Source organism: Kogia breviceps, chromosome 2 (genome assembly GCF_026419965.1).
Source record: "Kogia breviceps isolate mKogBre1 chromosome 2, mKogBre1 haplotype 1, whole genome shotgun sequence".
NCBI lineage: Eukaryota > Metazoa > Chordata > Mammalia > Artiodactyla > Physeteridae > Kogia > Kogia breviceps.
In genome coordinates, this window is record NC_081311.1 from 3,042,735 (window position 1) to 3,068,729 (window position 25,995).

The 25,995-nt window shown below is 49.9% G+C and overlaps 1 protein-coding gene across 4 annotated transcripts in view; it reads right to left on the minus strand.

Moving 5' to 3' along the window:
- Window positions 1-25,995, minus strand: part of MGMT (O-6-methylguanine-DNA methyltransferase) — a 284,941-nt gene that overhangs the window by 201,611 nt on the left and 57,335 nt on the right. For all 4 annotated transcript variants that reach the window (XM_059051020.2, XM_067024311.1, XM_067024313.1 and 1 more), the window contains exon 2: window positions 24,742-24,878. In XM_059051020.2, coding sequence (XP_058907003.1) covers window positions 24,742-24,866 — 125 coding nt within the window. In that variant the 5' untranslated portion in view covers window positions 24,867-24,878. The remainder of the gene's footprint in view (window positions 1-24,741; window positions 24,879-25,995) is intronic.

Here is a 25,995-nt window from a genome sequence, read left to right on the forward strand (position 1 = left end):
GCGGCATGTGGGATCCTCCCGGACCAGGGAACGAACCCGCGTCCCCTGCATCGGCAGGCGGACTGTCAACCACTGCGCCACCAGGGAAGCCCTAGCTCCAACAATATTGTGCTTTAATGGCTGAAGGAAATAATCTGTCAACAGGCTACAATAAAAGATGGTCAGCTGATGAATGTGTCACCAGTTAACTGCTTAATAATTTATGTATCTGTATTGAACTTTAACGCTGAATTCGCAGGACACGTAAAATCTCAGATAATTTAACGTGATGTGTCTAAGTTCTGTGCGCACAGTAGGCATTCTGCTGCAATAACGAAGAGAAAAAGAATGAGAGTCAGAAAGCAGCCTACGACTGGTTTTGCAGAAAAGGGTCAAAACGTATAATAAGCTAAGCCACTAATAGAGATCACGAAACAGACTTAAGAAAGCTTATCAGTGTTTGTAGATGACACGTTTAGGAGACGTCCATTCACCCCCCGGGAAATGCACTGCTACCTTGCAATCCAGCACAGCTCCATATGATACAGCCAGCTGTATCCTAAAACATGCTTTCATCATAGTATGACTAGGAAATTAACAGGTGTTTTCCTTTTTTCAAAATAATAAAGCATATTTCGTAAGATTTTCTATATTATACACACATCTTCAAAGTTCAAAGATAAATTCCTTAAATTATCTCAACGTATATTTAAACAATCCTTGTTCTTACATAAAGACGTGCACATCAGGCCCTGCAAGTGCCCACTGCAAGGTTCACTGGTGTTGGTCAAGAACGCCCGGGTTCTCCTATCAGGATGATTAATGAAGGCACCTTTTTCACAGAATGTCAGACTCTGCCTTTTTAACAACTGACCTTTCATAGAGTACTACTGAACTCATAATTCCACTTTTGTTCAGTTTCTTATTAGTGGAGTTAAAATTAATACTTAGGGGAATGATGGCCGGGGTGATGCACAGTAAATCTCCGAGCACGTCAGCCTTCCACGCGGACTGTCCGAGGAACAGCCGCTTGCACCTGTCTACTTCTGCAGCGTGAGGATCCTGCTAAGATTCTGTGTCCTTTCAAAAGACAAATTAAGGGCAGTCTGCAGACCTCTTCTGAGAACAAAGATGTACACTTTGAGACTTTAAAAGTTTGAATTTTTTTTAAAGGACCTAATAAAATTGCTAATTTCAATCGTAAATTTGAAAGAATTTACTCTTACTCAGTTTTCTGAAACATTCCTGATGACTAAGATGACATATGGCACAACATACTCTATAACCGACATTCATCTCTTCGAAGTGACAATTTAATAACCCATCGAGGCAACACGGTACGCCAGAGCCACTTCCCTTACAGTGGGATCACATGACAAAAAATTACCCTTTAATACCTCAAGAACTCCCCCCCACCGAAAATAGTAAAAAAAGAAAAAAAAAAAGATTGGGAAATGGAGCTAGAACAGGGGTTTCTTCTAATTATCACTGGGAATAGCAAATTACTTAAGGACTCAATTTTTTCACCATGCCAGCCATTTCCATACTCAGACATACCTAATTTCTATAAACCCCTTAAGGGCCCAAACTAGTTTTAGCTTCAAAGATCTTATGGGATCCCAGGGTGAAGTAAGAAGGCGAGAGTACATTCAATTATTAATTCTTATTAAATATCTGAGAAAAGTCACTCTGAATAAATATTGGAAATACAGTACATACAGGTAAATGTGTAGCCCAAGTCTACTCAATATGCCATACTACTTTAATTACCCTTGTTATCATGAGGTCATTCACCTAAAAGGGTTAAAGAGTTAGGTAAACAAACAAGGTAATACTAATACCTATGAGTAAAAAGAGATGCCTGCGTGTGGACCCAGTGCCTTGTTCCAACGTAGAAACTGTAAACCGGGCAGCATTTCAATAAGGCTTCTTAGAAAAGACCACCGCCGCCTGTTAGCCAGGGTGTCCCACATTTATATTTGGCCATTTACCAGCAATGGATGAGCTTTCCATTTTACAGACTCCCAAGCCCGTGTCCCGAGGACACGGCTGCTCGCCGCACGCGGCCCGAGCCTGGGCAGGCGCGGGAAGGCCCAGGCTGCCTCGCTGCTCACGCAGAGGAAGCGGGGAGCCTCTTTCTGGAGTCTGTACAAAGGGAAGGCAAGAACAGCTTCCGGAATGAGGGGAAACATACCTGTAAGACACATCCTTTATTTCATAGTGAACGACTATGACGACACCTATCTATCTCCAAATGCAATTCTGTGTTTGTCGACCAGTATTCTGAAATACCATGCATCTATGTACAGTTTCGTTCAGTTCCTGTAACAAGAAGTTGAGAACAACAAACGCAGGCACCCCTCACTTTCCAAACCTAGTAATTCACTCCTGAAAACGTGTTGCAGACAGAATCTACAAGCGCTTCTCTCTCACTGCTAACTGGGGAAAATGACGAGTTCCCATTCTGTCTAAAAAACTGTAACCAACTTCACCAATTATCACTAACTTTGTAAACACCTATATAAAAATTCAAAGACTTCCCCTTAAGGTATATCATTTAAACACCAGCTACCTAATGATTTAACATTTAGTGAACTCGTTACTGAGTTCATTTGTGTGCAGTTCTCAAGGTCATAGGGCAGTCTCAGAGGCAAATTACGATTTATTTCTAGGGTGGAAGAAACAAACGTGACAACACGAACAAATAGTAAAATATGTTAAAAATCCCAAAGATACCAACAAAATTCGACCCAAGCTGGTAGTGGCCCCAGGCACTCATACAGAGATTCAAGACGGGCTAAACCCTTAGGAAAAGGTGGAAAGATGTCAACGAAAAAGCCTCAGAAGTCTAAACAAGGAGATTGGGAGCCAAGGCACTACTGGGGAGAACAGTGAAGATACAAAGGTTGCATTCTACGTCTGATGGCACATCTGCAATAGTTTTCCACTGGCCTGCTCATTAGAGCAGATTTTCTGATTCAGTAATGAAGCTGGGGTGAGATACTGTATAAACTGCTACTGCATCTGGATAATGAAAATAATCTATTGCTCTCTAGGGAGCATGGATTAACAGGGACAGGTAAGATAGCCAAAAAATAGGGACAACAGGACACCAAGCCCAGGAAAAGCGGGCACTCAAGTGTTTTGCAGAAGCTTGAGGACATAAACGGTCAGTAGGCTTCTTTCAAGGAAGGGCTACTTCACAGGCGCTCCAAGTGCAGCCCACGGGACCTGAGGGCGAGCCAGCCGGACAGAGGCCGCTCACCGGAGCCAGCTTTTCACCACTGCTGAGTTTGATCTGTTTAAGAAACGATGCCCCTTCACCAAGAGCGAACGGCGACTTACACTGTGGGCCTCGGGTGATCACGACGCGTCAACGTGGGTTCACGGAGTGAAACAAATGCACCACTTGTGCGGGGTCCACTGACGGGGTGGGGGGCGGGGCGCGGCTGTGCATGTGTGGAGCAGGAGGTAAACGGGAAATTCCTGTACCTTCCTCTCCATTTTGCTACTCTTCAAAAACAGTCTTCATTTTTTAAAAAAAAGGATGCCTTGGTGAACTTCGCTTTTCTACTATATACGATGCCATCTCTGAACCGTTTTCCCGTAATTCCCTGTGTCCTGAGGCCCCATCTTACCTCCCATGACTCTGCCAACAAGGGTGATATTCAGGAACACACCTGACCAGGGATGACTGCTTGCCCGCATCCGCCGCACAGCCCCACAGCAATGAGACAGGAAGCCAGCTACACAATGGCACGGCAGTCCTTGAGAAGCACTGTACTAGCTTGCCCGGGCTGGCCCCTCCTGCGGCCTGCGACGTCCTTGGCTTACAGATGGTCACCTTCTCACCGTGTCCTCACCATGGTCTTCTCCCTGTGTCTGTGTCCTCATCTCCCCCTTCTTATAAGGACACCAGTTATATCGGACTAGAGCCCACCCTAAGCACCTCTTTAAAGGCCCTACGTCCTAGAGAACAGACTGGTGGTTGCCGAGGGGAGGGGGGGGCTGTGGGAGGGGCGGAGTGGCCGGCGTTAGCAGATGTGAGCTATGAGATACAGGATGGATAAACAGCAAGGTCCTCCTGCACAGCACAGAGGGCCATATTCGACATCCTGTGGTACACCATCGTGGAAAAGAATGTGTGTATGTCTACATACACATATAACTGAATCACGCTGCTGTACAGCAAAAGTTAACACAACGTAAATCAACTATACTTCAATAAAAATATATATAAAAAAATAAATAAAGGCCCTATGTCCAAATGCAGTCACATTCTGAGGTACTAGGGGGTTAGGACTTCAATATACCAATTTGGGGGGACACAGTTCAGTCCAGCCCTTAGCAAGCACTCTCGCCAAGACCAACAGGGCTGACACTAAAATAACCGAGTAAAATGCTGCTGGGTCTCAGCTCACAAGATAACACGACAGCGGATGAGCACAGAAAGTGACAAAATCCTGCTAACACTCACAGTCCAAGGCAAGGAAGTCACAAAAATGTGGGCTCTTTTTACGAGAATACTTAAGAGAACAAAAAGCTCCTTGGAAACCACTGTTGAACAGCTGATCATTGCTTCTGAAGAGGAAGGCCAAGCAGAAGGGCCCATCTCGGACTCTGGAGGCTGCCCCGTTGCGAGAAGGTCCAGCTAACCGCGTGGGCTTCCCTGACCCCAGGCACGGTCTCCACCTGCTCTGGAGGGTCTCAGAGGGGGACAACCCCGAGTAAACAGCATGCCGGATCCTGGCAACCGGCTGAAACACAGCCCTGAACACCATGCCCTTTTCACCTCCAACCCCCGCAAGCACATCGTTCTTTATGAAGAGCTCTGACATTCCAATCCCCAGCCCTTCCTCTGTTCCATCTTTAACAAAGATGCCTGCAGTGCCTCCTGTGCCAGGTACTAAGGGTCGCAGAGTCAGGAAGCAAGACAGACGTGGTCCTGCCCACCAGGACCTCAGAGGCCAGAAGACACAGCCGCTGAAGGAGATAATTATAACAAAGTGTGACCGGGGCCAGCACGGGGTAAATTCAGAGTGCTGGAAGAGCCTGGAGGAGGGTTCCAGAACCAAGCCTGGAGCACAGAGAGGGCTGGGAAATGTGTCAGAGTTGGGAGAGAAGAGGGGCAGGAAGAAGCTTCCAGGTGAAGGAGGCCGCGGTGCGAGCACCCCAGGGCTACTTCAGGAAACAGTAACGCTGGTAGGAGGATGGCTGCCATCATCGCCACTGATAACAGCAGCTAACATTCTGGAGCCTGCTCTGGGTTGTGCACCGTTCCAAGAACTTTCTAGAGATTAGCGGATTTAATCCTCCAAAAATCCTATGTAACAGATACTACCATGATCCCACTTGACACGTGGGCAAACGAGGCACAGAGCAGTGAAGTGACTTGTCCCACCGCATCTATAAGGAGGTGGAGCTGGGCCTCAAAACACGGGAGTCCAGCTCCAGAGGCAGTGGGGCTCACCCACCACTTGGCACCATCTGAGACCTGGGCTGTGCAGCAACACACCAGGAAGTGCAGGTCAGGACACCCGAGTCTAGAGTTCACAGGTCAAAGAGCAACGACTGAGGGGCCAGAAGAGTCAGCGCTAGTGTTTTCTTACCCTGAAGTACTGCACCACATTCTTTAAGGGGGAGGGGGGTGTCACGTGAACACATTTAATTTCAGAAATGACTGTGCAGAAAAGAAAGGGTGTTACAGGAGCATAAGCTATAGGGAAAGAAATCAGAAAAGCTTAAGGAAACGTTCCCCCAGGTTCACAAAGATGCTCCTCAAGGATGTGTACAGCAAGCCAGTGCCAGCAAACACACACCCTGGATGCTCACCAGGACAGGAAGGGTTGTAACTATGGCACAACCATTCAACACAGGCCTTTAAAAAGGTTCTAAGACAGACCTTTAAAAAAAAATCATACTTTAAAAAAGTTTTTAATAATGTAATAAAAATGCTTATGATGTGAGGTTAAATTTAGAATGTAGAATACAGAACTGATTTTAAACACACAGCGATGAGAAAGCTAGAAGGAATTCTACGAAAATGCGAATAACGTACTTCTGGGTATTAGAACGATGAGCGACTCCTATTTCCTTTGCATTTTTCTTTATTTGCTAAAAGGAGCCTGAGTGTCACAGATGAAAACATTACACGCGCACCATCTGCAGGTTGCTTATGGCTGTGCCACATGTGGTGCGGACATATGCACCGGGTCACAGGTGTTCTGAGGAAAGTCAGCCACTGGCAGGCCCATCAAGGACCCAGGTCTTCCCATCATTCTTTCCTGTAGCAAACTGCCCTTCGGCTCCAGCTTCATCCCCAGCTTCAGCCCCTCATGGTTACAAAACAGCTGCCCCTGCTCCCAGAATCACACACCTTCACACAATCATGTCCAAAGACTGAGGAGCAGCCATACTTCTCTTGTTATTAGGGAGGAGAGGTCTCTTTCCTCTGGAGCGATCCAGAGGGCAGCAGTCATTCCCCACAGCCCTCAGCAGCAAGGTCAGGTGAGCCGGCACCAGGCACTCAGTCTTTCTAAGGGGAGGCAGGAATGGAGGTGGCCTCTGGGACAGGCCACCAATGAGATCCTCTGCCTTCTCCCCATGAAAGCGTCCCTCCTGCTCTGATTCCAGAGCTTCTCAATCAGTCTTTAGTGCCTTCTGTATATTGTTCTCTTTGCCTACTGGCTGACGCTTCTGGCTCCCCTAACGGACAGAGTTCCTTGAGGACAGGCTCACGTCTTCGCATCCATCTCGCACCAGGCTGCTACCGGCTCGACACAGAAAAGCTCAAGGCGTGCTTGGTGAACAGAGTTCTAATTTCACTCCTTTGTTGAACTGACTTGACAAAAATGTACCGTGTGCCTCGTGGGCCCACAGGCTCGCCCAGTGCGTGGATATAAGACAACCACTGCTCTCAAGTGCTAGGCGCTGGAGCACCCGGCATTTGACGAGTGTCGCCCAGCTCCGAGGCACCGGGCAACCAGGCAGACGGCCTGTTCCTTTCATCTGCTTCATTAGGCAGTGTTTCCTTCCTCCACAGCAAAGAGAAATACTGTGTAAATCTGACTTTGTGAAAAGGATAAATTTATCTCAATTCACTTGAACATAATGTATTGTTACTAATATTAATAATTTTAGTTGTAGAAATTGTAGCAGCCTCCCAAAGAAAGACTCCTTGACCCAAAATATCAGAGGATATTAAACAGAGAGATGATCTACTGATGCAAATCATTAAATCTATTTGCATCTGCTTACTGAACCCTATCGCGGAAATTAAAGTACGCGCAGCGAGGAGGGAGCTGGCCGTGCGTGGTTAAGAGGAGACATCTTGGTGGATCCAGAAGCTCTGTGTCATTAATTTTCCCACTTTCCCTCATTAACAAGTAAAATGTTTTTACTGCTTGAAAAGTTTTAATAAATAGAAGAAAGCAGAGCAGCTGACATAGTTTTTGATGTAATATACAAGGGCTTTTAATATTTTTACATACATTAATGAAACAGCTAGGAGAAAATACTAAGAGGTTATACATGAGGGGAGAAATGAAGAATAGCCTTCTGGGAAGGACCTCCGAGTGCACGTGACCTCCACGCCTTTCGACTGTGGCATCTGCACTGCAGTCCCTCGGTGGGCGCCAACAGAAAGCCTCCCACCTTCGGCCGGTAGCCCCACCGCGCCAGGACCGACCGGAGGCAGCCTTTACACGAGGGGTACAAGGCTTCCCCAGCGAGCAGGAGACACGCTCACAACGCAGAATGCTCCACGAAAACGAAGCCAGGGACCTGACGCAGGTGGAGACACACCCCCTGGCACGCTCTGCGCGGGTGAAGCCTCACACGCTCGCCCGAGCGAGCGCGTAACCTAGCTCAAGGCGCACCAAACATGTCCTTGGAAGCCACACACAGGTGTTAGCAGGCCTCGATGAGGACGAGCCCACGCTTTCCCTTCTCCTCACACACCTCACCCTCTCTTGGGTGGGGAACCCCCCCCCCCGGCCCCCGCCGCCTCCTTCCCTCACAGAAATAACGGTGCTCTACCTCCTCTCGGCCCTCCGGTCGCAGCTTCCCATGCAGTAACAGGATGAGAGACCTCCCCGGGCCAACGAGGCACCACGGAGCACAACGCACCAGGTGCGCACGGGTCCAGCCCGGGGCAACTCCTAGGGGACCGTGCAAGGCCATCAGTGATGCAGGCAGACGGCTGGGCCTGGTCCGGGCGCCTGGGGGTGCGGGCCTCTGTGGCACGTCGCGCCTCGCCTCCCCTGGAGCAGAGAGGGCCGCCCGGGGCACGCTCTCCTCAGGGCGACCGCAGAAGCTCGCTCGGGCCACAGAAGTCACACAGCCGAGGGCGCCTCTCGCAGCGGGGAGTCCAGCCCCCCGGGGAGGCTGGGGAGAGCGGGGCCGCCGCCAGGACCCTCGCCCGGCCGAGCTCCCGTTCCCCCTGTTCTCTCGTAACTAAATAAACTGAACCATTACGAGGGGCGTTCAATCAGCTATCTTTTTTGACCTAACAATGGGATAAAAGTTGTTCTTTGGTCCTCCTTATCCTGGCTTCATAACATAAAACTAATAATTATTCCCATGGGCAGCACTGGAAACTTCCACTTCAACAGAGTGCCAAGCCCGGGTGGAAAGCACATGCGGCCACCCACGCCTCTGCGATTCGGACCACGGTCCCTCCTCGGACTGGCCGGAAGTCACTTTCAGAAGGCCAGGGGCAAGCTCTCCTGTGAGCAGCACAGGCTGGGCTTCCAGGCAGGCCGCGAAAGATCAGGCCACATCCTAGTTCATGCTCACAGTCGTCTCTAAAGCGTGTTAAATGTATCCGCTAAAGGTCTTCTGGCGCTCGTCTGATGTTCTGGTTTTGATCACTGCACCCAACAGTAGTCCATTCACCAAAGACAGAGAGAGGGGAAAGCGTTAAATGTTACAGGGGAAAGCACCTCCGTGTGCAACAAACGCCCTTGAAACGATGTGAAAATCACAAATTCAAGAGCAGCCAGATCCGCCGAGAACTGCCGGACCAGGGGCTCCCAGGGGGTGCGGCGGCAGCACGCGGGGGCCCTCCTGCCCCGCCGGCCGCGGTCTCCCTGCAGGCCGCTGCCCGTCCCTCCGCATCCCGCGGCACCAGGCCCTGGCCGCGGTCTTCCCCACCTTCCCCGCTAACCTTCCCCCACTTCCTCTGTGGAAAAGTCCGATGGCATCAACGACAAGCTGACCAGGTGCAGAAAGCTCCGGGATTAAGCGAGCATCCTTTCAGGCCTACGATGGTGCCCCTTCCTCAGCGTCTCTCTGCCTTACAATTTCTGTGCCCTGGGGTCCTGTTTTTCATTAGCAATACCTCCCCAGAATTAGATACAACTTTGCATTTCTTCAAAGTTCTTACCCACCTATCAGCAAAATCTGGCCACTCCGGCTCTGCAGCCCCCCTGCTCCCAACGGGGTGCCGACTGCACCACCTGCCCCACGGCCGGGAGGAAGAAGGTGCCTGGAGGCCCTTCCAAGCCCTTGGATGGCACCACCTGCCATCCAAGCCAAGGCAGCTTACTGCATCGGCAGGTGGACTGGATCTCCAGACAGGCTTCTCTCGGCCTGGGGGAGCCCAGCAACTCTGGGTATCAAAGGTGTGCTGGCAGAGAGACAGGCAGGACGGTGAGGACCGGGCCTGGGCTCGGAGCCGGCTGAGACGTTAGTGTCTCATGAGAGCAGAGCTGCAGTCTGGCAAGAACACAGTTCTGGAGCTGCTGGATGCGGGGACGGCTGTAAAGCGACGCGCGTGTGCCGAATGCCGTGGAGCTGTACACCTAAAATGGTCAAAATGATCAACGATATCTTGTGTATGTTTTACTAAAGACGAAGGACGTACCTGGGTCAAAACGGTGCTGATTATGTAGGCACAAAGCGGAATTTCGTCCCCTTCCCTACCTACAACCTGTGAGTGAGTCCAGTGCCCTGAGAGGGTAACCATCCACTGAAACGATCAGCGGGCCCAGCCCTGCTTAAAATCGGGACAAAATGATGACAATTTCTCTCTAATTTATACCTCTCCTCCTCCGTATCAGGTAAATCAACTGAAGAATAGATTTTTAAAAAATTGTACCTATTTTAGTTCTGTCAATTCAAATGATCCCCATAACACCCCGGGCAGAAATATCAGCGGGCGCCCTTTAAAGCAGACCCTCTCCTATGGGCTGTGACTCTTCTAAGGCAGCACCAAAACCATACTTTGACAAAAAAGTTTATCATCTCTAGATTGCTTAACCAGCAAAACCGTTCAAGTTTGCAAACACAGATAACTTTCCATGCAAGCAAACTAATTTCCTTAGACACACTTTGTCAAAAAAGGAAAAGAAAAAAAAAAAAAAAACTATTAACATGTCATATGCTAAAGTAACTTCAAGGGTTTTGTAATAATAGATGCAGATGGGGACCGACCTTAGGAAAATTTTATGGCTTACAGTTTAAATTCAGGAACTCCATGCATCTTGAACATGCTTTTGGCCCTCAGATACTAAGGCCAAAGACGCAATTATAAAGTTCTTTGTCAGTTTCTTCTCCAGAAGACAATTTGCAGCTGACAGGATTAAGTCTACGGCATATGGAACTTCAGGCAATAAAAATCTGGAGAGCTCTTGAAAATTCAGAGGCAAAAAAAACAAGATATCACATGGTTAATTATCCCTTTAATAAGGGATCCCCGGAGCTGGCAGGACGAAGTGAAGGGAAGGGCTGTAGAAGTGAAGAAGTTAATGAAATGGGTAAACAAGCCGTGGGCAGAAGCCCTGTCCTTGCACTAACAATGCATCTACGGGACAGGGGGAGGGGGCACAGGCAGGGCGCGCGGAAATCAGGAAGAACACTCCCTTCTTTCCTTCAACGTGCTTGCCAAGTTAATAAGTGAATTCTAACACAGAAGTCGACTAGCAGCGGTTTCCTACTTTTCGAAGTCAAGCACCACAGCCAAGGGCACAACGAGGTGGGTATTAGCGAGCAGGCCGTGCCCTCGGGCCGCCTGCACTCCCGGGTCTGCGCCTCTGCTCCGCAGGGAAGAAGGGGCCACGCCCGCCACGGACGGCTCTGCACCTCCTCCCCTGCCCGGGTCTCCCCCGCGCCCCATCTCCCCCCACCCAGAGGACCCACGGCTCCAGCCGCAAGGGCCCCAACACGACCCCCGTCCTTCCCCTCCGGGTGTGCTTCCTGCTCTCCAACAACTCTCCAACCCCACCAGCACCCGCGGGCAGGCCGGCTCTCAGATGCTAACCAGCTCGGCCAGGCAAGTGCAGCCGCTCAGCCAGCAAAGCCCACGGGGAGCGAGAGACGGCCTGTGGCCGGGGCAGAGCCTGCCCCACGGGGCCCCCCAGGAGGGCAGAGGAAGCCTCGGCCGTGCAGCCCTCGCCAGGCAGCACACTCGGTCCCTGGACTTTGGTTCCTCTGTCTGGAAAGTAACAGGGCTGGCCCGGAGGCTGCCCAAGGCCCCTGACGTTCTGATGCTCCAGGGACCCAGAAGTCCCAAGAGTAACCTGCCGAGAAGCACTCAGAATGCATGAACAACTGCTCACCTGAATCCCTGACATTTGCCTGCACAATTCTTGGTTACTATTTGACGTAAACACCGGCATTTCTCCAGTTCCTTGAGAAGAAGTTCATGCATGTCTGCAAACTGATGGAAGCCAATGTCCAGACACAGAGACCCGCAGAGCCTGGTGGAGAAGGATGGGGTCGGGGCGCAGGCTGGGAGAGAGAAACAGACGTGCCCCGCCCAGCTCCAGCCTTCCCCACGGACAGGCACAGCAGGAGGTCCTGGAGAACACTGCCACAGGCCGTCTGCAGGCCTCGGGTCTAAAGGTCTCCGCCTAACAACGCCACACACAGCACCATGCGGTCCAAACTCAGCCTCCGCCTTTTCTTAACTGAAGCACAGTTGATGTACAATATTATATAAGTGACAAGCGTACAGTATAGCGATTCACAATTTGTAAAGGTTATGCTCCATTTATAGTTATTACAAAGTGTTGGCTTGACTCCTCACGTTGTACAACACGTCCCTGTAGGTTACTTTATACATAATAGTTGGCACCTCTTCATCTCCTAAGCCTATAGTACCCTTCTCGAGCCCTCTCCCGCTGGTCACCACTAGGTTTGTTCTCTACATCTGTGCCTCTGCTTTTCTGTTATAGTCAGTGGTCTGTTGTCTTTTTTAGACTCCACATATAAGTGACATCATACGGTATTTGTCTTTCTCTCTCAGACGTATTTCACTGAGCATAATGCCCGCCAAGTCCACCCACAGTGTCACAAATGGCAACATTTCATTCTTTTTCATGGCTGAGTAGTAGTCTGTTGTGTATATGTGTATCTGTGTGTGTGTGCGCGCATACACACACACACACACACACACACATCTTCTTTATTCATTCATCTGTTGCTGGAAACCTAGGTTGCTTCCATATCTCGGTAACTGTAAATCATGCTGCTACGAACACTGGGGTGCGTGTAACTTTTCAAGTTAGTGTTTCTGTTTGTCTCAGGTGTGGAAGTGCTGGGTCATGTGGCAGCCCTACTTTCAGTTTTTCTGAGAAACCTCCACACCGTCTTCCACGGTGGCTCCGCCAGTTTGCATTCCCACCGACAGTGGAGGAGGGACCCCCTGCTCTGCACCCTCGCCAACACTTGCTGTCTGTGTTCTTTTCGAGGACAGCCATTCTAACTGGCATGAGGTGCTACCCTGTTGTGGTTTTGCTTTGCATGTCCCTGGTGATGAGCGACGTCCAGCATCTCTTCATGTGCCTGCTGGCCATCTGCATGTCCTCTCTGGAAAAATGTCTATTCGGTTCTTCTGCCCCTTTTTTTAAGGAAACCATCGACAGAACAAAGAGACAACCTACTGAATGGCAGAAAATATTTGCAAATGATATGACTGATCAGAGATTAATATCCAACATACATAAACAGCTCGTAAGACTCAACATCAAAAAACAACAAACAAGCCAGTTAAAAAACAGACGTGGCCTCCTGACAGCCACTGCACTTGTGCCTGACGTGTCGGCCGGGTCCCGTCTCCGACCCCAGCCACTTGCTGAGAACCGAGGAGGGGTGACGCCTCCCTCCTCTGCCCAGCCCCCCACCCCCCCGGCCAGCTCCCGGCCCTCCATTCGACCCCACAGACGCCCAGGAGCTGCCTGCGAGGCCCGACTGCGCGCGGGACCAGCAGTAAAGCGGGGGCTTTCGGCGCCGCTCGCGGTGACAAAGGTGTGTCAGTCTCAAAATATTATCTTCAAATATTAGTTCTGTTTACCTAGAAGAGGTCAGAAACTTTGGAGAAAATCAGTGGCCCAGCTCTTTTTAATGAGAGCAGTGCTCAGTTATACAATAACTCTTCCTAACAAACAGCCTTAAACGGGATAAAATAAAGATCAGAAAGCTAAGTATTTTTCCAGGTGAATTTTAGGAAGGATAAACCACTACTTTGGGGAGGCTACTTCTGGGGTATCTTTAACAACCGAGAACGACAATTTCATTTCCCCTAGGTTTAGAAGTGTGTATTTTTAGCGGAAACAAAGAGGCAGGGCAGAAATGTCTAGAATGTATGTATTTATACAAGCGTGTGTGCACACACACATAACACTCACATATAAACACTGTACGCAAGGACATCCATTTGAGAAAGGAAGCGAAAAAAGAATCGTCACATCCCAAGGCTTACATTTTCCTACTGCAATGGGTAAAGTCTTAAAAATGTTTCTCCTTGGGCTTCCCTGGTGGCGCAGTGGTTGAGAGTCCGCCTGCCGATGCAGGGGACACGGGTTCGTGCCCCGGTCCGGGAAGGTCCCACGTGCCGCGGAGCGGCTGGGCCCGTGAGCCGTGGCCGCTGAGCCTGCACGTCCGGAGCCTGCGCTCCGCAACGGGAGAGGCCACAACAGTGAGAGGCCCGCGTACCGCAAAAAAAAAAAAAAAAAAAAAAGTTTCTCCTCATAACTGCATCCTTCTAGAACTGTTTATATTCCGCTTTTAGCTTTGCCTAATTACCCTGGCAGAGAACTGCGGTCCGAATGGGCAGAATCTGCACGTGGACACTCCTCGCCTAGGGCCCCGCCCCACGTGAGCCGCAGGCTCCCAGCAGCACGGCTTCCTCGGAACGAGAAGAAACGTCACCCCCCGCCCCGCCCCGCCCCGACCTGGGTGCTCAGCCCAGGAATCCTCCAGCCCCACCTGAGCAGCACGGGCTGTGTGGAGTCATCTACAGAAGGAGCGGGATGACCGCCTCACCAGCTGAAGGTGTCAACGGCTGCTCGTTCAGAAGCGATGGGCGCCCCCCACTGTCACGTGGGGAAACTAGAGAGTAAGAGCGCTCTACACGCTTCACCTCTGCTGGTCAGTGAGCACGGCGGGGCCGGCCTCCGGAAGAAGGCACGCGAGAAGCAGCTTTAAGAGTACTAACGGGGCTTCCCTGGTGGCGCAGTGGTTGAGAATCCGCCTGACGATGCAGGGGACACGGGTTCGTGCCCCGGTCCGGGAGGATCCCACGTGCCGCGGAGCGGCTGGGCCCGTGAGCCATGGCCACTGAGCCTGCGCATCCGGAGCCTGTGCTCCCCAACGGGAGAGGCCACAACAGTGAGAGGCCCGCAAACCACAAAAAAAAAAAAAAAAAAAAAAAAAAAAAAAGAGTACTAACGTGATTCCAGCAGGGACAGTCACTGCAAGAAAACTATAACCCCCCCCCAACGCACAACACGCGGGCGCGTTCTGCCGGTAGACGCCAAAAATCCAAGTAAACGCTGGTCCAGGAGGACCCGTGTTCTTCCACAGAACCACTCAAAATCTGCAGGTGTATCAGTACTTAACATGCTGAGTGTGTAAGCCCTCTTGTGCAAAAAAGAGGTGTGCACGCGCATTATGCGGTGCGTGTAGATCAGATGGGGAGGGTGTCACAGAAATGCTCACAAAGAGACACACTGGGGCTCTTACGGAAACACTAAATGAAACTAGAGAAGACCTGGTAACAGAAGTGGGTAAAAGCCTGAAAGCAATCCACACGGACGAGGTAAAACCAAGACACAGAAACTGGGCGGAGAGAAAGCCGAGCACTTCTCGAAACTCCCTGGAGTTGGAGCTGTGAGTCTGGCTCAACCCAGAGGGACAGCGAAGAAATGGGATGAACTGTGGAAACCATTCTCCGGCTCCTGTCCCACCCCAGCCCCGGCACAAAGCTCCGCGGGCTCACGGGGGACGAGAGGCCCTGGGTGTGAACTCGACCGCCTTTTGGGTCTGGGTCCCTGCCGGACCGCGCTGCATGGCACATCCACGCTATGCACGATGCGTCTCGATTCTGGATGGCGCCATCTCCACTGCAGACATATGTGGAACCACCACCACTGCCCGGGACTCCAGAGGCAAAGCTGAAATTAACTGGGTGGGAAATGCCGGTTCAACGAAGGCCAAGGTACCCAGGAATGCCCACTTCAGAACTCGAAGGAAACTTGACGTCAGTACTGGACCCCAGAGGGAGCAGACGCCCACAGCAATTTCAACACGACACCCAGCTGGCCCTGTCCTCGGCCTCCCCGACTCCATCCTCCCCCTGCTCTCTTCCACGTACTGGCTTGTCTTCGGTTTTCTTTGGTGCTGCTTCTTGACCAGCTCCCTTGTTCGACTCTTCCTCCAGATCCTTCTCGTCTCCTCGTGGCGTGCCGGCACCCGACGCCCTGAGAGCCGCCACCATCACCTGCTCAGCCACCCGAGCCAGCACCCGCGGCCTCCCAGCACGCCTCCTCCTGCCAGGGTCCCCTCGTCCCCCTCCGATACGGGCTCCACCGGTTCTGCGGCCAGACCACGTCCCAGCGGCCAGTCCTACCGCCACCGCCCGGGGCTCGGGCCTCAGCCCCTCCTCCCCCGACCGTTTTAACCACACTCCTGCTCACACACGCCCCCCCGTGGAGGGCCGGGATGCCACACTTGACTGCCCACCCCAGGCCCGTCCTGTGCTGGGCGTGAGCTCCGTGGAGGTGGAGCTGTCACATGCATTACTGTACCGTCCCCAAGGCACGTCCCCAAGGCACAGGCCCTGTCACACAGCAGGCACTCACATGTTTTGAGTGAACAAACAAGTGACTCTAGCTTAATCCTAAATTTATTCAATGTTTTTATCACAAAAAGACCCACTTCTGTCACTTGATACAGCAACTGGAAATAAAAATTCTGGATGAATCTGACACAAGACAATGGTTCAGTTCAATTCAAAAATTAAACTCATTTAACCTTTAACTCAATTTAAATTCTAAACTGATCAGCATTCAAGAACTATCCTGTACATTAATACCAAGGAGCTGATCTAATTACTGATACAACTTAAAGAAAATAAATTTAACAAACCAAATACATTTGGAGAGTTTACAGCTTAAATGACATTAACATTTTAAAAACAAAAGTTGAAAAGTATTCACTAGTCACAGATGGTTTAAATACCAGAAAATATTAGAGATACATGAACAATAAAAATTCAGGAAATCAAAATCCAGAGGCAAAACATGAGAAACGTATGTCGATGCTCTCAGATACCACCCAGCTTTATTTTCACCGAAGGAGAGGGGGACGGCCACGCCGTGCACCTGCCTCAGAGGAAGAGAGTCCGAAGAAGTGGCTCCGAGACGCTCCCCGTGTGGCATCAGCTCTGTCCCCTGGGCAAGGGGCTCAGCATCACTCGCCTAGAGCTTTAAAATACCAGCACACACGCGTGACCACCCTGCAAGTCTGCGCTGCACACGTCGTGTGTGAGGCGGGCAAATGCACACGAGGACACATCACTGTATCCTTTCCGTTCCCACAACAGTAAGTGTCGGGTCGGAATCTTCAGATTAGACGTGAGCTGGTGAACACCCTACCTTAAAGGCAGGGCACCCGGCACAAAAGTCACCCCAGTTCTCATTACTAAACCCAGCCAGGAGCCGTCCCGGGGCTCTCCGCAACCACTCAGAAGGTCGAGACGAGGTACCAGGGAAGGGAAGGTCAGCTCCGGTAGGGGCCGTCGGTGGGGAAAACCAAAGGAAGGAGAGGCGACAGCCCCCTCTCCCCTCCAGTCTTTCTCCCGAGACCCTGGGACCAGCCTCCTTCGCCCACGCCCAAGTCCTCTGCTGATCAAGCAGCGTCAGTGCAGGGCTGGGGGGCTGCCCCAGGGCTGAACGCTGCGGCCGGCACTCAGCTCCTCACACGAGGCCCGGCCCTTCCAAGGGGAGCCCCACTTACCCGGAACCTGTCCGATTCCCGGCAACCCAGCCTCTGCTGGAAAAAGACTCCCGGAGAAAATGGAAACGACCTCCAAGATGTCGTAACACTGTCGTAAGTTCCACTCTCTGTCTCTCTGGGAGTCAATTTAACCTCGTTCCTCTCACAAGCTGAACGAGCCTTTAGCTAACTTTCCCGACCGGCCGCAGCTAATCAGATGAACGGGGAACAGGGCGAGGACCGCGGGAGGCTGGCAACAGGAGGCCAGCAAGCGGGCAGGTGACACCAGGGGAGGAACAAGACCACAGGGCTGGACGCGCAGGTGGGCGGCAGGGGCGGCCCTGCCCACGTCTAGGCCCGGCTGCCGCACGGCAGTGGCACCTCCAAAGGGCCGCGGAGGGGGGACTACTGACTTGGCCGACTCCACCAGCAACGGCCCGTAGAAGAGCACAGGTCCTGGGCGGGCCTCCACCCGAGAGCACACGGTCCAGGCAGGCCCTGCGGGCCTCAGGGTGAGGCTGACACGCACCGGGCCCTTCCCTTGGGGGGAAAGCTGCTGCTTGGAGAAGATCTGGATAGAGCCCAGAGCTCTTCATCAGCTCACCATTTCCCGCAAGGCGAGGGTAAACTCGGATGCTGGTTACATCCCAGTAACTGGGGGAGCCCTGCACCCAGCGAGGGGGCTGCGGGGACCCCTCCTCCAGGGGCCACACACCACGCGGCCCACGTCTCCTTCTCGTGGGAAAAGGGAAAGGTTTTCTGCGGCAGCGTCAAGGTGACAGGAGGGCCCCTTTCTCCGGGAAAGCTGCGGTGCCATCCTTTCAAAAGCAGGCGTGTACAGAGGGGAAGAGTCCAACACCTCCGAAAGGAAGGTGGCCGTTCTGAGCAGAGGGTTTCAGGATACTTCACGTGCCTCAGAGGAAAACACCCACCTTCCTCCGCTTGGGATTAGCCAATTCACCTCCTTCTCTCTCCAAGTGCTCTCACACTCCAGAGGCTGGAGGACTTGCAACCGTGGCCCGCCCCGTCCTGGGAACAGGGGAACTCCCCCCGAGATGCCCCAACCGGAGAGCAGCATCCTCGCTTCCCCCTCATCTCTCCAGCCATCAGCCTGAACGACGACACCACCGTCTCTCTGGTCACGGACACCGAGTGCGAAGAACGCGCGCGGTCTGTGTTACCGACCACGAAAGTCAGGAGAGGAGCTCGCCCCGAGGTACTGATAACCGGGAGGGAGGGAGGGGCCTCAACACCGCCAGGCCTCGGGCTCACCAGGGCACCCAAGCACTTGCTCTAAAACACAGACGACTTCTGTGAAGCCACAGAGCTTGGCAAGTTTTCCTCAAAGAAACATGCTTGTTTGACTCAAGAGACCTCCTTAAGGAACATTCTGTAAAATAAAACAATTACACTTTTAAGCACACACAACACAAGTCGTTATTTCGAGCCACCGAAGGAAAGCAACGAGACAACTAAACCAGCTGCAGGTAAAACTCCTGCGGCGCATGCTCTGGGCGTCCCTTTCCTGGGAGCACCTCTGCAGGTGTTTATCCGTAAGAACGCTTTCTTCTCTTCCTTGAAAGACCAATTATAATAAAGCAAGCGCTGTGTCTGTGTTCAAATTTCCCAATCTGTCGGGAAGAAATAACCTACGAGCTTCCCAGGAAGGTTTTCACGACCTGCGGGCTCCCTGGAACGATCCTGGCCTGGGAAGGGGCAGACCGACGGGCACCGAGGCGCCCGAGGGGACAGCAGGCGGCGGGCCCAGGCCGTGCGGGGTCAATGGCCCCAGACAGGCCCCTGACAGCCTCACGTTCTCCCGATGGTCCACTTACTTGCTTTAACTATTTAAAGATGAACAGGAAAGCAGCAAATGCACGCAGAAACCATCAGTCACTCTCCGTTCAAACCGACAGACCCGACTGGACGTCAGGAGTCCAAGTTTCCTTCAGGAAGGCCTCAAAGGCACCTTCCTTCCTTCAGTGGAGTGGCGACTTCGGCACATCCCAGGGGCGAAAATCGGCAGTGCACCCGATGAGGCAGACGACCCCACCCCAGGTAGAGCGCGGAGGCCCTGCCGTGACACTCTCTCAAGGTCCCCGAGGGGCCTGGCCCGCGCCCATCCCCCCCTCGGCTGGCTGGCCAGCCAGGCCCACAGAGGAGGATATAGGGCCTAACCCGCATGCCCCTCCCAGACCTCAGCACCAGAGCTGGCAGGCGAAAGATGCCAGGAGGCAGAAATGACGACACTCTACCCCCGCCACCCCGATACCATACACTCCTATCAAGTAGAACACAGCCCGCGTCGTTTTTAAGTCTTTCAAAATACAGCAAGTTTTACAATGGCTTACTTTGGCTGGACTACAACGTTTTCACTTGCGTTTTGCATTTTTCTAAAAAGCTTTATATGGAAAAAATTTTTAAATGAAAAGCAAAGGTACGTCTTTGACAGACGTGAAGCACGTGCAATTAATTCTCTCTAACTTCCCAGATCCGAACGTCCTACTGCTGTTTTCATCATGGTAAGTATAACCCAGGGTTGTACAGTCCATTTTCAAGTAATCAAGTGCTACACAATCAACTTTATGGAAAACTAAACAGGCCTGAAAATAACATGAGAAAAGCCAATACATTCTCCTGCCCTTCTGCTTAGATTTTAGACACTGTGGGGCAAGATGACGAGGTCCAAGCTTCACAGCCCCACGAAGACGGGGTGGGGAGAGATCGGTCAAGCTCTTGCAAAAGACAGTCGTGAATGGAAGCTTGATATTGGCAGGAAGTTATAAAATTGAGACTATTGTACCACTTTCCAAACTGATATCCTTCACTCTTATGTTTAGGAAAGGTGAGTAAAGTAACTTTACAGAAAAAAGAAATCAAGGGTCACCGTGTGAAGCCACACGCACAGGAATCCTACTCTGTACACAAGTGTCAAAGGAATTTCACTACAGACAGATGTCCGTGGCCAACTTCTAATTTATCTACTGAAGAAACCAGCTCGGCTTCGGAGGAAACGAAGATGCCAGGACTCACAAGGAGGAGGGTGAGAGCAGGGGCCCAGAGTCTTCAGGATGCTCTGCTCAAAGCCCCCTCGCGGCCACCGTCCACCACATCAGCAGAGCTAGAGGACACAGCCCTGGAGGGTGCAAATGGCTCCGCCTGCAGAAAGCCAAAGCAAGGGAGGGCCCCCTCAAGGTGGGTGAGGGCAGCGCCTACTTCTATCAGACAAGCGAGTTCTAATCAGAAGCCTTCCTACCAGATGGTAGGTGGTGTCAGACTGGAGGAAAAAAATTCCCCCACATGACTCTTTCAAAAAGTAGAGGAGGGAACACTTCCAAACTCTCTTCATGTAATCAGAAAAACCCAAATGCCCAAACCTCACAAAGCCATCACCAAAGAAAGAATTATAGACGAGCACCCTTCAGGAACTTAAACACATAAATGCTAGATGAAATAGCAAATTTCAATCCGTAATACGAAAGTGGAAAAAAAGGCTATACCATGAATTAAATGATGTAGTATAGCGGCATTTCAAGATTGGTTTAAAATCCAAAAATGAGCTTACTCCACATTTAAAGAATAAAAGAGAAAAACATGATCATGCTGATACATGCAGAGAAACCATTTAACAAAATCCAACAGACTGAGGAAAGCATTCTCGGTGTGAGACAGGAATCTATTAAAGCCAGCAAGGCCAGCAGTCACCCTGATGTACTTGAAGCTTCCCCCTACGACTGGAACACGGGAAGGAGGTCCACTGCCATGACTTCTATTCAACGTCATATTGGAGGTTCCAGCCAGTGCAACAAAAGAAAAAACATAAAAGGCAAAAAGATCATAAAGAAAGAAGCAAAGTGTGTTTACTCACAGACAACATGATTTTCTACAGAGAAAATCCTAAGGAAACAGCAAAATAATTCCTGGAACTAAGGAGTGAATTTAGTAAGATGGTAGAATAAAATCAACATACAAAAATCAAGTGTTATGTACCAGCAGCAGTAGTTTAAAAGTTAAAAAAAAAAAAAATTAAGCTGATTTAGAATACCATCAAAGACAAAGTACTTAGAAATCAGTTTTACAAAAGACACACCAAGATCTTTAAAGTGGAAACTACAAAACACTACTGAGAAAAATTAAATAGAAACCAAACAAATGCTGAGCTAAACCACAGTCATGAACTGGAAAATTCAATTTAAGATGTCAACCCTCCCCCAAATTGACACACAGATTATTCAAGGAACTCCAATCAAAGTCCCCATAGGCATTTTTGGAGAAACTGACACCTTGATTCTAAAAGTAATATGGAAAATTGAGATCTAGAAACCAAGACAATCTTCCAAAAAAATAAACAAACAAAAAAACGGGTGGCAGGGGGTGGAGAGCTGGAAGACTTATCACAAAGCTACATCATCAAGTCAGAGTAGCACTGGCACAGAACAGATGACAAGATCAGCTGAACACAACAGCGTCCAGACATATATAACCCACCCACGCATGGCCACGTGACCGATTTTTGGACAAAAGCACCGAGGCGACGCCATAGAGAAAGGAATTGTCCCCCCCCCGCCCCGCCCAACAAATACTGAAACAACTAAATATCTGCAGAAAAAAACTGAGTACCTCACTACAAGGTAATTCAAGATGATGGAACACAGATCTAAACATAAAAAGCTAAAATTATAATGTTTTTCAAAGGATTTATAAGAGAATCTATTTGTGAAATCAGAGTAGACAAATATTTCTTAAACACACAAAATATACTGAACAGAAAGGGGGAAAAAGTTGGTCTTCCTCAAAATTAAAAACTTCTATTCATTAAGAGACATTAGAAAAATAAAAACACAAGTCCCCAACTGTGAGAAAACGATCAACACACATATCTGATCATCAAATTATAACCGGAACTACCAACTGACAACAAAAACCAAAAAAGCAACTAAAACTGGGCAAGAGACTTGCCTCACAATGAAAGCTTACTGCAAACGGTGTTCGAAATAAGTCATCAGGAAAGGGCAGGTCACCACCACAATGCGAGAGATGACACTTCATACCCACCAGAGCGGCTGTAACTTGAAAAGCTACCAGCACCAAGTGCGGTGAGAAGGCAGAATAACAGAAACTCCCATACGTTCCTGGCGGAAATGTAAAATGGTAAACCTTGGGGAACGTGTCGGCAATTTCTTACGAGGTTAAACATCCATTTGCCATGCAATCCAGCCGGGCAATTCCACACCTAGGAGTTTACTCAAGAGAAATGAAAACGTATGTCCATAAAGAGGCTTGAACAAGAATATTCACAGCAGTTTTGTTCATAGTAGCGCAAACCTGGACAACTCAAACGTCCATCAACGGGAGACTGGATAAACAAACTGTGGTTTATCCCTAAAACAAACTACTACTCAATAAAAAAGAATGAACTGCTTACTGATACACAGAGCGACACGGATGAACCTTGAAAACACTGTTGAACTGAACACAAAAAGAAGTACGTGTTGCAGGGCTCCACCTATAACAAGCTCAAGCAAAAGTAACCCTACACGCCAGAGATCAGAACAGTGGAGGCCAACGGGGAGAGGGCGACTGAACGGGAGCACGAGGGAACTTTCTAGAGTGTTTGATATCTTGGTTTGGGCTGGTGGTCGTACACATCTGTGAAAAGTCACTGAACTTTACGGTTAAAATCTACGAATTTTATCGTGCGATTTTCACCTCAGTTTTTTTTAAATGAAAGAAACCGTTCACTCTCGAGTATTCACACAGATAATTTTTATGCCGCTCTCTACTCCTGAAATACCCCTCCCCAAATTAACCATATACAACAGACTGCTGGTTGCCCCCCGCCAAATCCGCTCCACACAGAACCGCCGACTTCAGCCCGCGCACGCCAAGCTCCGCGCTTCCCGCATGGCGTGCCCAGCAAGGGCAGGGACGACACGGACGCTGCTTCTGGAAACAGAGGGCATCCCCTCCTCTCTCTCTCCTCTCTCTGCTGCTTGTGGAGGGGTGTGACAGCTCGCACCCCAGAGTCTGGCCTGCAGATGCCGAGAGCAAAGCTGAGGGCGCCAGACTCCGGGGACCGTCCCGCCAGCAGACCCAGAGTCACTGCTCCTCCGCCAGAGAAACCGGCTGCATCTGATTAAGCTGTTACTTGGAGGAGCTTGTTTTCCACAGATGAACCTAATCCTAACTCGATTCAGAAAGTACAGAGAGTAGAGGCAAAGCTAAGCCCCATCTTCACTCTGTTCTCACAATTCCTAATGGACGTTGAAAGCATTTTAAGAGGGGTTTTTCCTCCTGCTTTTTCTTCTCCAAATTCACGTGCTCCTTTTTTAAAAAAAACCAAAAAAAAAAAAAAATTCAACCCATAATTTCTGTGATTTACCGTGCAACTGGACACACTAAAAGACAAAATGACATTTTCCCTACAAATTATTTGGTGCCTGTGATTTTCTGAACACTACAGCCAGACGGTCCGCATAGAAATCAAGAAGAGACTCTGTATTCCAATAATTCAAAGGTTTGCTTATTGTTTGGTCTTAAAAAGGACCATTGATTGTAACGCGCAGCTCTACAGGAACAATCTCAACCGAGGAGGCGAAAACTGATATTTATTACCGCCCTTGTGCTCATTATAGCCATCTGACAGTGGTCCATTAAAATCAATTTTTATGTTTCTTATGTATTTTCTTTTTCTAACATCCTTGGCGCTGTGTTTATTAGCCCGTTAAGACAAACGCTGAGCAAAGGAGTGGGAGGTTTTTCCCCTCTTCTGTCAGAAATAACAAGGACTGCAATTTTAAAATACAACTGCTACTCACAATCAATGAGTGGAGGAAACTGAATGTTACGTTTCAGAACAAAACATTAAGAAGTGCTTTGAATTTTTTATGGTTTTGTAATTAGAGAAAATAAATAGTGGAGATCGTTCAAGAGAGAAACGTGTTCCGTGAGAAAGGACAATACCCTAACTTCGTGCTAACAAGGGGATTTCATACCCTTTCTCCTCCAGACACCATCTCCAAGAGGCCCCGTGGAGCTCCTGATTAAGCAATTCCAGGACTTTGGAATGAAAGTCCATTAATAAAAAGTTCCACTAACAAAAGTCCCATAAAGGTCCATCACCTGGCAGACTGATGAACAGTGAACGCCGGTCCTGGATTTAAAATTCAAGATTTTAAGGAAGCAACTCCCTGTCACCAAACTTCCAAAGAGATTTTCCCACATCCCACTTGCTTAAGAATCAAGGCGTTCAACACTCACAGTCCATCAACACCTCTATAAATGTATTAACACGTCTTGGGGCTCCTAATTACACGCTGTGTCCCTGTGGTTATTAATCAGAGGTGGAGGGGTCCTGAGCAAGAAGCACAGATGCCGAAAACGAACAATCACGGCCCTACCATTTTTAGAGAGACGCTACCTTCTGTGATTGGTAGTGTGTGGCTACGTGTGACCCTGTGATCAATGCAGAACAAGCAATAATCGTATTCTCTCTGTTACTCTGAACAAACCACACAGTGGGTGTCACACAGGACTCTCACTCACTCAGTGTCTGGGATCTTCTGGCCATGCAGCTTTATCCCGTGCAGACCCTGCTCACAGCCAGAGATCTCGATCTTCCCCAAAGGGCTGTCCATCATTCTGTATTTCATTTCACAGGTCTTGTTCATTCTCCCGAGTACCTAAAGAGAAACAATTTTTAAAGTTAAGCATACGTGAAAGAGCTTGGTCACTTCTAAAGCACAACAGAAGCCCCAGTTATTTAAGACATAAAACATCTTGCAAAGTTTTTTCCCCATTTTTGGAATTTAACCATATAATGTGTCATTTTTATAACATAGTCACTTTGAAGACAGATTACCATAATTACCCAGAGCAGCCAACCAACAGTTCATTCTCCTTTCATCTCCTTAAATTACGATCTCCTGGTGGCGCAGTGGTTGAGAATCCGCCTGCCACTGCAGGGGACACGGGTTCCAGCCCAGGTCCGGGAAGATCCCACATGCCCGCTGAGCAACTAAGCCCGTGCGCCACAACTACTGAAGCCCATGCGCCTAGAGCCCGTGCTCCGCAACAAGAGAAGCCACCACAATGAGAAGCCCGTGCACCGCAATGAAGAGTAGCCCCCACTCGCCACAACTAGAGAAAGCCCGTGCGCAAGGCCCAACGCAGAGATAAATAATTCTAAAAAAAAATTTTTAATTACCATCTCCCTATTCTTATTTATCTTTAACCAACGCATAGTCAAAGATGAAATGAGTGCCTTTAAAAAGTACCTAAAACTATTTAAAATAAAACAGTTACCAACAACACTTTCAGTAAAAACTGAAGACAAAACATGTGATATTTTGAATAAAGTACGTTTAAAACTAAAGCATTATGAAAGGAATTACAGAAACGGAGGGAGACGGGACTCGGCACCGGCCGCGGCGGGCCCGCTCGTCGGAATCCCGCTCTTAGGGAAGCGCACGGACCTTGCTTGCGTTCAAGCCAGTGTACAAAAGCTATCCTATCATGTACCCTCCACGCGAACAATTCTGAGAGATGCTAATTTTGGTCAACTCCGTGGAAGTTTAAAAGAAGGAACAGATGTACTAAGAGCAGCGAGAAGCCAGTACCAAGGTTTAGGCGGACTGGCATTTTGTAAAAATCCCTCTGTCTCGAGGGGAGGCCCACCCGGGCGGCGACTCCTGCCCTGCTGCCCGCACACCTCCCTCGGGCCACCTCACGCGTCAGCGCTTCCCAGGGCTCCACCCGCAGCCACAGCCGCCCGGGAACCGGAGCCCCGCAAGGCCTCCC